The sequence below is a fragment of the Eulemur rufifrons genome, chromosome 7 (genome assembly GCF_041146395.1).
Source record: "Eulemur rufifrons isolate Redbay chromosome 7, OSU_ERuf_1, whole genome shotgun sequence".
Taxonomy (NCBI): Eukaryota; Metazoa; Chordata; class Mammalia; order Primates; family Lemuridae; genus Eulemur; species Eulemur rufifrons.
The window spans coordinates 65,499,075-65,514,078 of record NC_090989.1 but is presented as its reverse complement, the minus strand read 5'-3'; the positions used below and the strand labels follow the sequence as shown (position 1 = coordinate 65,514,078).

The 15,004-nt window shown below is 35.9% G+C and overlaps 1 protein-coding gene and 1 pseudogene across 1 annotated transcript in view; one reads left to right on the top strand and one right to left on the bottom strand.

Annotated features, from left to right (window-relative positions):
• Positions 1-15,004, bottom strand: part of SEC22A (SEC22 homolog A, vesicle trafficking protein) — a 53,291-nt gene that overhangs the window by 1,655 nt on the left and 36,632 nt on the right. Inside the window, exon 6 of the mRNA XM_069472709.1 lies at positions 7,695-7,760. Coding sequence (XP_069328810.1) covers positions 7,695-7,760 — 66 coding nt within the window. The remainder of the gene's footprint in view (positions 1-7,694; positions 7,761-15,004) is intronic.
• Positions 12,791-13,625, top strand: LOC138386346 (large ribosomal subunit protein eL6 pseudogene; annotated as a pseudogene).

Here is a 15,004-nt window from a genome sequence, read left to right as displayed (position 1 = left end):
TGTTGCCCAGGCTGGTCTAGAACTCCTGGCCTCAAGTGAGCGTCCCACCTTGGCCTCCCAAAGTGCTTTGATTATAGGCATGAGCCATGGCACTTGGCCAGAGTTTACATTTTAGTGGAAAAAGATTATGTACATATTTTAATACATAATATCAAATAGTTACATCTTGAAAAGGGAATAGAAAATGACAGTGAGCGCCATTTTAGAAGAGATAATAAAGAAAGCTCTCCCCTCCAAACCTGGCATTCACACTTAACTGCTTTATTTTTCTCCACAACATAAACATACTTGAAAAATGTAATTATTTTGTTATCTATAGACCCCTTTCAATAGAATCTAAGTTTCATGAGGGATGAAATTTTTTACTGTTTTGTTCACTCATTTATCTTTGGTGCCCAGAACAGTACCTGGTACATAATAAGTACTCAATAAAATTTGTTAAATGAATGAACTGTTTTCTAGAAACAATGTCTAAAATTCACAATCTGATGACTATAGGAATTGTACGTGACAGTGAAGTCTTAAGAGAGAAGCATAGGTCTCTGTGAAACTGTATCCAGGCTTCAGAATGGGAATGACATTAGGGTGTTTGTTACAATGCAGAAAGAACGTGGAAATGTTCTGTTAAACAAGTTTAGTTCTTATACAAATTAGCACTTTTCTTACTTACAAGAAGACTATAATCCAAGCAATATGAAGTGAAAACACTGATTTTATCTGAGTGACTTTGATAGTGGAATAGAAGGTTGAAAAAAAAAAAAACAGAAAAAAACCCTTTTTCTTTTTAAATAATTTCAGACTTAAAGATGCAAAAATAATAGAGTTCCCCTATACTCTTCACCCTGCTCCTCCTAATGTTATCCTCTTATATAGCCATAGTATAATCATCAAACCAGAAAATTAACATTGATTCAATATTATTAACTAATCTACAGACTTTAATCAAATTTTGCCACTTGTCCCACTAGGGTCCTTTTTCTGGTCCAGAATTCAATCCAGGATTCTGTATTGCATTTAGTTGTCATGTACACTCCAATCTGTAACATGATCTTGACAGTCTTAAAGAGTATGAATCAGGCCAGGTGCAGTGGCTCACGCCTGTAATCCTAGCACTCTGTGAGGCCAAGGCGGGAGGGTCGCTCAAGGTCAGGAGTTCAAGACCAGCCTGAGCAAGAGCAAGACCCCCGTCTCCACTAAAAAATAGAAATAAATTATCTGGACAACTAAAAATATATAGAAAAAAATCAGCTGAGCATGGTGGTACATGCCTGTAGTCCCAGTGACTCGGGAGGTTGAGGCAGGAGGATCGCTTGAGCCCAGGAGTTTGAGGTTGCTGTGAGCTAGGCTGACACCACGGCACTCTAGCCAGGGCAAAAGAGCGAGACTCTGTCTCAAAAAAAAAAAGAGTATTAATCAGTGATGTTGTAGAACGTCCCTCAACTTGGGCGTATCTGATGTGTTGTCAAGAATGAAATGAGGATATGCAATTTTGGCAAGAATACTACAGAGGTGATATGCATTTTGTGTTACTACTGGTGACATTAACTTTGATCACTGAATAAGGAAGTCTCTGGCAGGTTTCTCTGCTGTGAAGTTACTACTATTCCCTTTGTAATCATTAAGTATTTTGGGAGGGAGATTTTGAAATTATGTAAATACCTTATCTCATCATGCTTTTGCCCACAAATTTTAGCATTCATTGATGATTCTTGCTGGCAACAGTTATTACTGTGGTTTTTGCCTAATGTTAATTTTGTATTTCCATCATAATATCTACATGTATTAATTGGAATTCTACTGTAAAAATAAGCTAGCTTTTCTGGCATTTAAAAAAATATTTAATTCATGGTTTAAGGGCTTCTAAAAGTAATAGTCTCTACCCCACAAATTACTTATTAATTACAAAGGAGAAAAAGATATCTCTGTAATGAAGAGATCTGATAGATACCACTTTCACCAAATGATCAAACTTATTACATGTTTCCTGACTGACATAATAAAAGATATACAACATATTATATTTTACAATACTGTTGCCAAAATATTTAACCTGAATCTAATCATGAGAAATAGATGATCCAGACTGAGTCATTCTATTAATATAAGGTACTGGCCTGGACTCTTTAAAAATGTCAATGCTATGAAAGATAAAAACAAAACAGAACAAAACAAAAAGTCTTAGGGGATATGTTATAAGTTAAAAGATATACAACAACCAAACACAATGCATAATCATGGATCAAGAGAAAAATAGCAATAAAGAACATTTTGGAGACAACAGAAGTAATCTGAATAAGAATTCTATATTAGATAATATTGTATCAATGTTAAATATCTTGGGTGGGATATGATTCGTGGCTATGTAGAAGGATATCTGTGTTCTTAGAAGATACAGGCTAAAGTATTTTGAGGTAAAATATTATGATGTCTGCCACTTACTGGCTAGTCTACAGAAGATGCACAGAGAGGGCTTTAATGTCCTTTGCTTCAACTTTTGACATCAGAGGGCCAAAAACTCCACCGTTGGATCATGTTAATGCCACCATTTTCTGAACATGGAGTCCGTGAAGTAGCATAAAGTTCAATTGTGTGTGTGTGCATGTTTCTCCTTTCATGACTCATCCCATAGCTTGTTAAATGTGTATATTTGGCCAACTGCTCAGCATAAATATCTGTCCCCATCGTCCCTCCCTTGAAGTACCTGCTTCTGGCTTCTGGCCAGAGGCTATGCTTCCCACCCGGTCAGAATGGCCACCCTGCAGGCTACAACCTTTTACGAGAAATAAAGCTCTTATTTCCAAATTTAGAAACCTCATCATTCTTCAGTTGACACATGTAACCTATGCATACCCTCCTGTATACTTAATTTCATTTTATTTATTTATTTGAGACAGAGTCTCGCTCTGTCTCCATGGCTAGAGTGCAGTAGCGTCATCATAGCTCACTGCAACCTCAAACTCCTGGGATCAAGTGATCCTCCTGCCTGAGCCTCCCGAGTAGCTGGGACTACAGGCATGTGCCACCGCACCCAGCTAATTTTTCTATTTTTTGTAGAGATGAGGTCTTGCTCTTGCTTAGACTGGTCTCAAACTCTTGACCTCAAGCGATCCTCCTGCCTTGGCCTCCCAGAATGCTAGGATTACATGCATGAGCCACCATGCCTGGCTTTAAATAACCTCTAGATTACTTATAATATGTAATACAATAAATAATTATTATATTGTATTGTTTAGGGAATAATGACATGGAGAAAAGTCTGTAAATGTTCAGGACAGAGGCTTTTTTTTTTTTTTTGCCAAATATTTTTTATCCACAGTTGGTATAATCCATAGATGCGGAACCCATGGATTCAGGGGGCCAACTGTATAAAGAACTCTCAAAAAAGTAAAAAACAGAATCCAATTATAAAATAAGCAAAAGACAAATTGACATTTCAGTGAAGAAGATATATAGATGGATATATAGGATATATAGACAAACACATCAAATGATGTTTAACATTGTTAGCCACTAGGGAAATGTAAATTAAAACCACCATAAGTTATCACTACACACTTATCAGAATGGCCAAAATAAAAATGGTGACGATACCAAATGCTGGCAAGCAGAGAAACTGAATCACTCACATATTGCTGGTGGGAATGTAAAATGGTACAGCCACTCTGGAAAACAGTTTGTCAGTTTCTTAATAAAACTAAGCATGCAACTACTACATGACCTGGCAATTGCACTCCTAGGCATTTATCCCAGAGAAATGAAGACTTGTGTTCACAAAAAAAACCCTGTGCATGAATGCTTATATCAGCTTTATTTATAATAGTCAAAAATTAGAAACAACTCAGATTATCCTTCAATGGGTAAATGATTAAACAAACTGCAGTAAATCCATATAACAGAATTCTACTTGGCAATAAAAAGGAACAAACCATTAATTACATAACAGTTTGGCTGAATCTCCAGAGAATTATCCTGAGCAAACAAAATGCCAATCACAAAAGCTTACTCTTATGAACTGAATGTTTGTGTCCGCCCCCCAAATTCATATGTTGAAAGCCCTAACCCCCAACATGATGCTATTAGGAGGTGGAGCCTTTGGGAGGTCATTAGGGTTAGATAAGGCCATGAGGGTGCAGCCCCATGATGGGATCAGTGACCTTATAAGAAGAGGAAGAGACACCAGCGCTTTCTCCCTCTGCAGTGGGAGGATACAGTGCAAAGGCAGCCTTCTGCAAGCCAGGAAGAGGGCCCTCACCAAGAACTGAATCAGCCAGCACCTTGATCTTGGACTTACCAGCCTCCAGAATTATGAGAAATAAATGTCTGTTGTTTAAGCCACCCAGTCTGTGGCATTTTGTTATAGCAACCCAAACTGATTAAGACAGTTATATACTGTATGATTCCATTTGTATAACATACATAAAATGAGAAAATTACAAAAATGGAGAACATGTTAGTGATTGTCAGAGCTTAGGGAGGGGTTAGGGCAGAAGGGAAGTGAATGTGGCCACCAAAAGGCAACATGAGGGGGGTGCTTGTGGTGATAAGAAAGTTCTGTATTTTAACTACATCAATATCAATACCATGGTTGTGATACTGTATTACAGTTTTGCAAGATGGTACCATTGGGAAAAACCAAGTAAAGGTTACATAGGATCTGTCTTACAACTCCACATGAAACTAAAATTATCCCAGAAAGTTTAATGAGATAAACAGCCTTACACATATATATCTGTCCAAAACTTACTTTATAAACAACTACAGATGTTCCTCAACTTACAATGGGTTATGTCCTAATATACCCATCATAAATTGAAAATATCTAAAGTCAAAATGCATTTAATATACCTAACCTACTGAACATCATAGCTTAGTCTAGCCTACTTTAAACATGCTCAGAACACCAGCAGACAATTGAGCAAAATCATCTAACACAATGCCTATTTTATAATGAAGTGTTCAATAGCTCATGTAATTTATTGAATACTACTATACTGAAAGTAAAAAACAGAATGGTTATATAGGCACTTTAAATATGGTTTCTACTGAATGTATATCACTTTTGCATCATTGTAAAGTAAAAAAATTCTAAGTCAGGGATTATCTGTATATACACACTATATACACTCACATATAAAGAGAGAATGAGATAAAGGAAGTGCTGCAAAATGTTAACAATTGATGACTCTAGGTGTACTAGTCTTTCAACTCTTCTGTAAGTTTAAAAGTTTTCAAAATAAAGCATTGAGGGAAAAGGAATAGTCTCTAGTTTCTTCACTGACTCTTTGATGTCTTATTTGAAATCTTCCCTATCAAGATTATCCTATCTGACTGAGCTCTGTGCTTCCATAAGCACCTACATCCTGGAGAAAAAAGTGATAAACCATGTAGTAGTAGTAGCCTTTCAGGTCTGATCTAAAGAGGATTAAAAAATATCCTGGCACCCGGAGATAGAGCATGCTATACAGTAAAACATAATCACCTAAGTTTTACCGTAAAAAACCCCCAGCATTATTATCACTCTGCTCAATGTATTTGGAAAGCAGGCAGTTTCACGACTGTCAATATGAAGGAAATGGCTTTTTGCTTTTCTTTCTTAAAGCATGAATTTGTTTATTTCTCTCAAGTAAAAGGATACTTGAGTGACACTGCTCCACCATGAGGCAACTCTTAGAACTACTTCAGGCTGTCCTGGGAAACGTGGCCAAGTTGTGCCTATGTACAGCCGGTGGTCAAGAGCACTGGCTCTGGAGTTACACAGATCTGGGTTTAAATCACTAGTTATAAGAACCATCTATGTCTCAGTGAAAAACAGCAATGGTAAGAGAATTAGTATGGGTTTTTTTGTGAGGATTCAATGGTACAATGAATATAAAGGGCTTATCACAGAGTAAGAGCTCAATATATTCTGCCGTTATTATTAAGCATTTAAAATTACTTAAGACAAAGCAAAGCAACCAAAATTTGTATTTTACAAGAATGATTATTCGTAAAATTATTTCAAAGTTAATACATTGTTTTAGAATCAAAATCACATATAAAAGTTATAAAATTATAATTTTTTAACATTAAAAAAATTATACAAATTAGGAATTTTGCCCAGACACAGCATGATATAGTAGAAAGAACACAATATTTAAAAATCAGAAGACTCAGAGTTAAGTCCTGACTCTACCACTTTCTGGCTATGTGATTTCAGGATGGTACTGAAACTGTCTCAGCTTTCTAATTTTCAAAAAATAAGATAATATGCCTTGTGTGACAGGACTATAGAAATTAAAATAGAAAATCTATATAAGAATATTTCATAAAATTCAAGCAGTATGTAACATTAACAAATACAAGTTTTCACATTTCCTGCATGAAATACAATTCATTATAATTAAATCTGTCAAATTTGACAAAATTTCTGAATATAAATTAAGAAAAATAAAGGGATTTTAAACAATGGGCCACTAAAACTAAAATTTCTAATGTCTTTACATAAAAGTCAAATGCATGTATTCAGAATATTTCCCTAAAGACTTCTACTGAAGGCCAGGCAGGGTGGCTCATGCCTGTAATCCTAACACTCTGTGAGGCTGAGGCAGGAGGATCACTTGAGGTCAACAGTACAAGAGCAGCTGGAGCAAGAGTGAGACCCCCATCTCTACTAAAAATAGAAAAAATTAGTTGGGTCATGGTACGCACCTGTAGTCCCAGCTACTCAGGAAGCTGAGATAGAAGGATCGCTTGGAGCCCAGGATTTTGAAGTTGCTGCTGTGAGCTAGGCTGACGCCCCGGCACTCTAGCCCAGGCGACAGAGTGAGACTCTGTCTCAAAAAAAAAAAAAAAAAAAAAAACACAAAACCCCAAAAAACTTCTACTGAATTTTAGGCAGCCTTTTATTTGCAGATCTGAACCTTTCTAATGTTTTTTCTACATGAGCCAGAGAAATGTGTCACTTATAAAAGTTAGGTCAAAAGGCCTTGCTTGCAGTACCATGTTTTCACAAAGACATTCTTGAGTTTGGGTAACTGGCATGGTTACCCTAGCTTTCCCTACAAATCTGTGCCTCCTCTGGCCTTGGAAAAGAGTACCAGTCTCCATATCACCCAGATGCAAAATCTCTTTTCTTAACTCTCATATCTATTGTCTTCAAGTCTCAATGAGTCTTCCTTCTCAATGTCCATTTTTTCCTATCTGTACTGCCATTACCATAGTTAAGGCTTTTATTACTTTCTGCCTGTAGTAATAGAATCACCTTCCCACTAACTTCCTTGCTTCCAGTCTCTTCTCTCTTATAATCCATCCTATTCATTACTGCTAAATTAAATACCCTAATATCTTGCTTTTGTTGTGCCATTCCCTATTCAAAGACTTTCCCAAAAGTACAAAATCCTCAGCCTAGAGTATAAGCAGAATCTGGAATCTGAATAATCAGTCACCAGAAAATCTAGAAGTAGCCTTTACTGCCACAGGCAGATAAAATACCACGGCTGAAGCCCCGGCACAGAAAGGTTAACCCTAAGTTCACTGGGATCTATGTCCACTCAAAACAGAAATACAGGTCACAACGTTAACAAAGGCTCAAATTAAAAGAGAGACAAAGAACTCAGACTCTCTAAAAATTTATTTAAAAAGCACAAGCAATTATTAGAATTGATACCTAAAACAAATAATGGAAAAGTATTTCTTAAAAATGGGAGAGAATCTACCTGGTAAAGGCAGGCTGCTGTTCCAAGGAAAAATGCAATGATGTAATTAAAATCTTCACCATCACTCTGCAAAAACAAGATAAAAGATTACTTTTTTTTCTCGTGGAAGTCCATTTCCAGAAACAATCCATCAGGATAGGATACAACAGTGTCTATGCATAAACTGCAAAAATTGTCACCAAGTGTTACATAAAAATTCTTAAGAGTCCTAAAATGGACCCAAAGAGCATGAGGTAGAAGTACGAATGTTCCTATCATGGCCTCCTCCATCAATTTCATTACACCCAAGAGAAAATGAAAATCACGGGAAAAAAGTTCCCACATAACGTGAAAAGCCTCTCTTCCTCCCACTAAAGAAACCATATAAAAGTGCATAACACCCCAGAGGCTGACAAATTTACTCCTGCTTACTAGGGTCACTACTTGACTCAAATGAATATTGACAAACTTTACTATCTAGTAAGCACATCGCTGAATAAAATAATTTGACATGATAAAAAAAAAAAAAAAACATGTAAACACCAAAAAGCTCCTGTCCACTAGAGTGTGCTAAATCCCAGTAAGAAAAATCAAGACTAATCAGTCATGCCTGCTATGCTAGAAAAACAGCCACCCAGAGGAAAAACAGAGATAGATCATTCTTTTCTTTGAAAAGAAAACTAAAGGAGACATGTGACAACCCATGTTTTCCTATTCCTTTTTGTTTCCTTTTAAATATTCATATTTCTCAACTTCTTTGAATATTTTTACAAAGTAGAACATAAAGTCCAGGCAGGAACATTATTTTTTTCTCCCAGGCAGGAATATTAAATTTGATCCTTTCCTTATTTTAGAAAAAAATATCTTTATATAATGAAAATTTCCACAAAACACAGGAGTAGCTCTCATGACTGTGTCTTCATAAAATAGCATAAAGAGAAAATTCTTTTTGCGCTGATTACTGGGCAACAGAAATGACTGTAAGGCAGAGGGAGACTGGCTTATCCTAGTGAGATCTTAAAATAGGAACCATTAATCTGTCTGGGATGCTTATGTCAGTTGTACCTCAGAGGCAGGGAAGGTCAACATGAAACCTTTCCATTTTAATAATTGTAAGGCTTTAAATAAGTTCTGCTTGATTATTTTGTCTTTAGTCTATTATTTTTTTAAGTGACCTTTTTTCCTAATTATAAAAATTCATGTTCATTGTTGAGGATCTGGAAAATACAGATTATACAAGGAAGAAATTCATACAGTCCATAAATACCACGGATCTTGGAGAATTACTGTTAACTCTTTCATGTATTTTCTTCATGTCTCTTCTGTATATGTACGCACATTTTTAAAAAATGGAATGCTTTTATATACTGCTTTTTAGTATTAATACTTCATATTACACCATAAACACTTTTCCAAGAGAGTAAATATTCCTCAACCACAGAATTTATAATGATTTCATTGTGGGGATATATAATAATTTTTGTCCTACAATTGGATACTGTATTATTTTCTTCTCTAAATTTACAGTGTCACTTGATAACCTTCATAATTGCCTTTGGAACTCTTAAAAGCATGTTTCTGGAGTCAGTTAGACCTGGGTTTAAATCTTTACTTATGATCTTTAATTTCATCTTTTGAAAAATAAAAGTTGTAGAGATTAAATGAAATAACATTTGCAAATACAAAGAAAAGTAACTAGTACACAGCAAGTACTCAAAAACATTCACTAACTCCTCTTTCCCTGGGGTTACTATCTGTATCATTCTTCAGGTAATTAGATTACCTTTCAGTATTATTTAAACCTCTAGTATACTGGCCTTATCCTCTCAATTAGTTCCTAATTGAGAGGCAGAAAATAGTCTTACTACTTGCATGAAACTGTGCACATAGTAGCAATTTAACAGATGCATGCTGAATAGAGTTGAGCTTTGATAAAGTTGAGTTTCTACTTGATAAAGATTATCCATAAACATATTCTTCCATTCCATAAATATTCAGTAAGCATTTACAAACCAGGTACTATGTTACTAGACCAAGGACAGAAAACAATTAAGTCCATGCCAACTTAAGGGGCTCACTCTAATTAAGAAGGCAGATACATAAATCAATAATTCCCACCCAAAGTAATAACTGACAGGATAGGTGTGTGTGTGTAGGGCACTAAGGGAGCCTACTGGAGACACATCTAATTCTGCCTGGAGAAAAAAATGGTCAGGAAAGATTTCCCAGAGGAAGTAAAGCCTAACTTGGGTCTTGAAGACTGAACAGGCAGACAAAGTAGACAAGGTAGGAAAAGGACTGTGGGCAAATGAAGTAGACCTGCAGTCTCAAAGAGGGAGGAACTAAGATGACTCCAAGGTTTGTTTCTTGTTTAGGCAACATTTGAATGACACGATGCACTAAGTTGAGAATACAGGAGGAAAAGTAATTTGAGAGCAGAAAATATTGAGTTCATTGTAGACATGCTATTTTAGAATTGCCAGTGAGACACTGAAATAATTATACTTAGTGGATATTTACATCTGCTTCAGGGAAGAGTTTGACCTAGAAATCTAGTTTGGTAGCCATCCATCTAACCAGTAGTTAAATGAAAGGCCTATGACAACCAAGTGCAAGTCTTAATTCTTGATTGGCTCCCAGATTGGAGAGAGAAACAAAACACTATAGAGGACTTTTGGGGAGCAACTGTGGAAATATGAATACAGGTTTATATTAGCTAATACTGTATGAATTTTTAAATTTCTTTGGTGTGATAAAAGTATTGTGATTATGTAAGAGAATGTGTTAGTCCTTAAGACATACATATTGAATAATTTTGGAATAAGCTTTTTACTTTCCCAAGATTCAGAAAAAGGGAGAAAGGAAAGAAGAAAGGTAGTCATACAAGTGGATGTTAATTGTACTGTTCTTTAAACTTTTCTGTAAGTTTGAATTCTTTCAAAATAAAATGTTATGCAGGGGGAGGAAAATACAAACCAAAAAAATGCCATGCAGCCACTAAAAAGAATGGAATACATCTCTATGTACTGATGTGAACTGTTCTACATATTACTAGATTTAAAAGATGCAAATCAGTATGGAGTATACTATTTACATAAAAATAACTTTAAAAGAATAAAAAGTAAATATATAAATACATATATACTAGCATACACACATAATCTCTCTAGAAGGATACACCAGTGATTCACTCTTGGGAAAAGAATTTTTTTGTGAAAATTAATGTCAATTTTTGTAGGCTTTGAAATTTACCATGTGCCTATTTTACTGTGTATGTATGTTATATATAAACTTTTTTCAAAAAGCCACTTTGAAAGTATCCAAGAAGTTGTAGAATTAGAAGAATATAAAACCAAGGACAGAATACTGGAGAATGCCACTATACAAAGGATGGGGGAGGAAGAAAGTTTATTGACCTAACTGAGGAATAGGAAGAAAAAGAGAAAAAACACTTTTTAAAAACCATAAAAAATGGTTTCATGGAAATGAAGGGATGAGAGATTGTCAATAAGAATGTAAATATATTTAATTATTAATAGCAATTTATTTGATTTGCATCTAAGTGTCCTAAAATAAAAATTTTTTGAAATTAAACAAGGTGTTATTTTTAAAAGGAAGAACTGAATGATATATGAGATGAGGCAGAGCAGGCACATAAGATAAGGGCACTAAGAGTGGCTAAACTATTTTGTAATCAGAAGGATACTGGTGAGCTTAATGGCAGGTGTCTGAAAGAATCATGGGGACAAAAAGAGATCACAGGAGACTAAGGAAATAGAAGGCGAAGGAGCAGGGACAACAAATGTAGTCTACTCTTTAAAAAAATTAGAAGAAAATACAGGTCAAGAGGCTTTTGGGGGGTTTTTGGTTGTTGTTTATTTTATTTTATTTATTTATTTTTTATTTTTTCTTGTTCTTATTTCAGCATATTGTAGGGGTACAAAAGTTTAGGTTACGTATATTGCCCTTGCCCCCCAACCCCGAGTCAGAGCTTCAAACGTGTCCATCCCCTAGACAGTGCACATCGCACTCATTATGTATGTATGCACCCATCCCCTCCCCCACCCACATCTGCCCGACACCCGATCAATGTTATTCCTGAATGTGCTCTTAGGTGATACAGCAGGGCTGAGGGAAAAGACCCAGCAGGGAGGAAGCAGATGAAATCTAGGTGAAGGAATAGCTAGAGTTGGGGGAAAGTAGGCAGAGGTTAGGAGCGGGAGACAGAAGTGGGAATGGACAGGGGCCGGGAACACAGGCAGGGAGGAAGGCAAAGGCTGGAGCGAGGGGAAGTGGAGAAGGAGGGGAAGGAAAGGGGAGAGGTAAGGAGTTCAAATAAAAAAATTTTTAAATGTCATTATTCACCACCTTTGGGGGATGATGAATTACCAATGTATTGCTTTGAAAACTAACAAATACGGAGAAAGAAATTTTTTTTAAAGGTGAGGGTGAAGGTAAACAAAAGCCTCATATAATGGCCATACAATGTATTAGGAAGATACTATTAAAATGTTTATAATAATTAGGAAATATTCGCTTAAGTGAAAAAGGAACACAAAATAATATATTAATAATAGAGATGACATATGTACATGTATGTGTGTATATATAAATACATATGTCAGAAAAAATCTGGGGATGATTTTTATTTTCTTCTTTATACATTTTCCCCAATTCACTAATAATGAATTAGTATATAATCAGGAAAATACTTTTGTTTCTTTTGAAAGAAAGCACCATATTGTTGCTATTAGGCCATTAAATAAATTTTAAATTTTCTGTTTAGCTTTAACAGGCATATAATTTCTTTAAACGGTATTAACAATACTATGGGAAATAAAGAAGACAAGAAAGAAAAGCAAGTTGATTACTTCTGCTTTGTACTAGCTATTACAAACAATTTTAGAATCAGAAAATCTTAGGATGTTAGTGCTGAAGTAGTCCTTGGGCTTATGAAGTCTAAAACCTTCATCTTGCAGAATCAGAAGATGAGATCTAACAAGGTAAAGAAACCCATCTAAGCTCACAAAGTTAGTTACTGGTAGACAGGGCCCAGGTATCCTGACTTCCAGGCCGGCATTTCTACTGCTCAATTTTGCTCTTTCCTATCTTGCAAGATGGCAGGTGAAAAAGTTGAGAAGCCGGATACAAAAGAGAAGGAACCTGAAGCCAATAAGCCTGATGCCAGTGGCAAGGACAAAAAGCCCAAGAAAGAGAAGCCCACTGCAGCTGAAATCCTGTCCTAGTCAGAGAAATTGGCAGATATTCCTGATCTGCTATGTATTCCAGCAAGGCCATGTACAGGAAGAAGTACTCAGTCACTAAATCCAAGATTGAAAAGAAAAAGCAGCAGCTTCTTGCCACCGTTACAAAACCAGCTGGTGGTGACAAGAATGGTGGTACCTGGGTGATTAAACTTTGCAAAATGCCCAGGTATTATCCTACTGACGATGTGCCTCGAAAGCTGCTGAGCCACAGCAAAAAGCCCTTCAGTCAGCAGGTGAGAGAACTTCGAGCTAGCATCCTTCCTGGACCCTTCTGACCATCCTCACTGGGCGCCACAAAGGCAAGATGGTTTTCCTGAAGCAGCTGGGCAGTGGCTTGTTACTTGTGACTGGACCTCTGGTCCTCAATCAAGTTCCTCTGTGAAGAACACACCAGAAATTTGTCATCACCACCTCCACAAAAATTGATATCAGCAATGTAAAAATCCTAAAACATCTTACCGATGCTTACTTCAAGAAGAAACTGCAGAAGCCCAGACACCAGGAGGGTGAGCTCTTAGACACAGAAAAAGAGAAATACGAGATTACAGAGCAGTGCATGGTTGATAAGAAAGCTGTGGACTTGTAAATCTTTCCAAAAATCAAAGCTATTCCTCAGCACCAGGGCTACCTGTGGTCTGTGTTTGCCCTGACGAATGGGGTTGATCCTCAAAAATTGGTGTTCTAAATTTCTTAAAAAGAACCTAATTAAACAACGGATACATTTTTAAAAAAATAAAAAAGACTCGACTTTTTTCTAATGCACCACATGCAAATTACTTCTAGGTTGGCATCAGCATAATTATTATCCTTATTTCCAGGTTGATTCTTGAAACATGCAATACAAGCCGATGTGATAAAGCTTATGCATTCATGAGGTATCAATTTACAATAAACTTATTAACATCTCTAAACTCAGAACAAAGTTAGGGAGTGAAAATAATCTAATTTACACATTATTGTGAACACCAAATCAAATTTACCAACTTAACTAATACTATACCCATCCTAAACCTCACCAGTCTAAACTTAGATAGCAAAGAAAAATTTCAGTGCTACTTATTTGAATAAATCCCTCGATATCACCCTATGAGGCAGTTATGAATCTAGAAGAAACAAACTTGTGCTGAATCTTCAAACAACATTAACAATATACAAGAATGTTGATTCATGTAGGTCCTCAAATTTAAATGTGCCTCAAGCACAAAGTTACACACTAAAGATAAATGTAGCAATCATTTTTAGCATTCGACAAGAGTATTTAGAATTCATGACCTTAAAAAAGCAAACTTTAAATTAATGTCTACATATTACTCACACTCAGGAAATACACTACATATTTTCAGCTAGATCTAAAATTATGATCCCCAAATAAATCCTGTGCTCTTAAATCAAGTATTAGAGAAATGGTGAGGCCACTTAATCTGGATATGCCTTTCCTCTTCCTCAACCACCACCATGATTTGAATAACTCCATTGCTGGTAACTTCAAAATAAATAAAGGTTTAAGTCCTGTGTCCTGGGATTTGCACTTAAGTCTACAGAGCAGACCACCTCAGAAAAATCTACTTTTACAGACCAAAAATTTATATCTAGAGCAATGTTAGAGATTATCCCTAACACAAAATACTATATTGATAAACCAGAAAGAAGGCTAAGAAGTATGTCTTAAGTCTAATGGCTTTAGTGAAAAGAAGAAGAATCTTTTATCCAACACAAGTCATGAACAATGATAAAACAGACTCTAAAGAGGGAAAATCAAAAGTGAGAGACCTCAGGTCACCAGTTTTGTATATATTCTTTCATGTTAAATCGGGCTAAGGACGTACTTGTTAAAATTGTCCAGTTTGTGCCCCTGAATGTACCCTGTTTAAAACTCTTAAGTTTATCACTGTGCCCACTTACACTCTGACATTTCATTTTTTATTAACACTTTTGTTTGCCTATAATCTTTAGAGGACAGGTACTTCCAACACTACGTAGCACTCACTCATTTATCCTCACAGGAGGACAAGGAAAAATATTTCTATGCACCAGTCACTCACCATATATTTCTCTATGCAGATA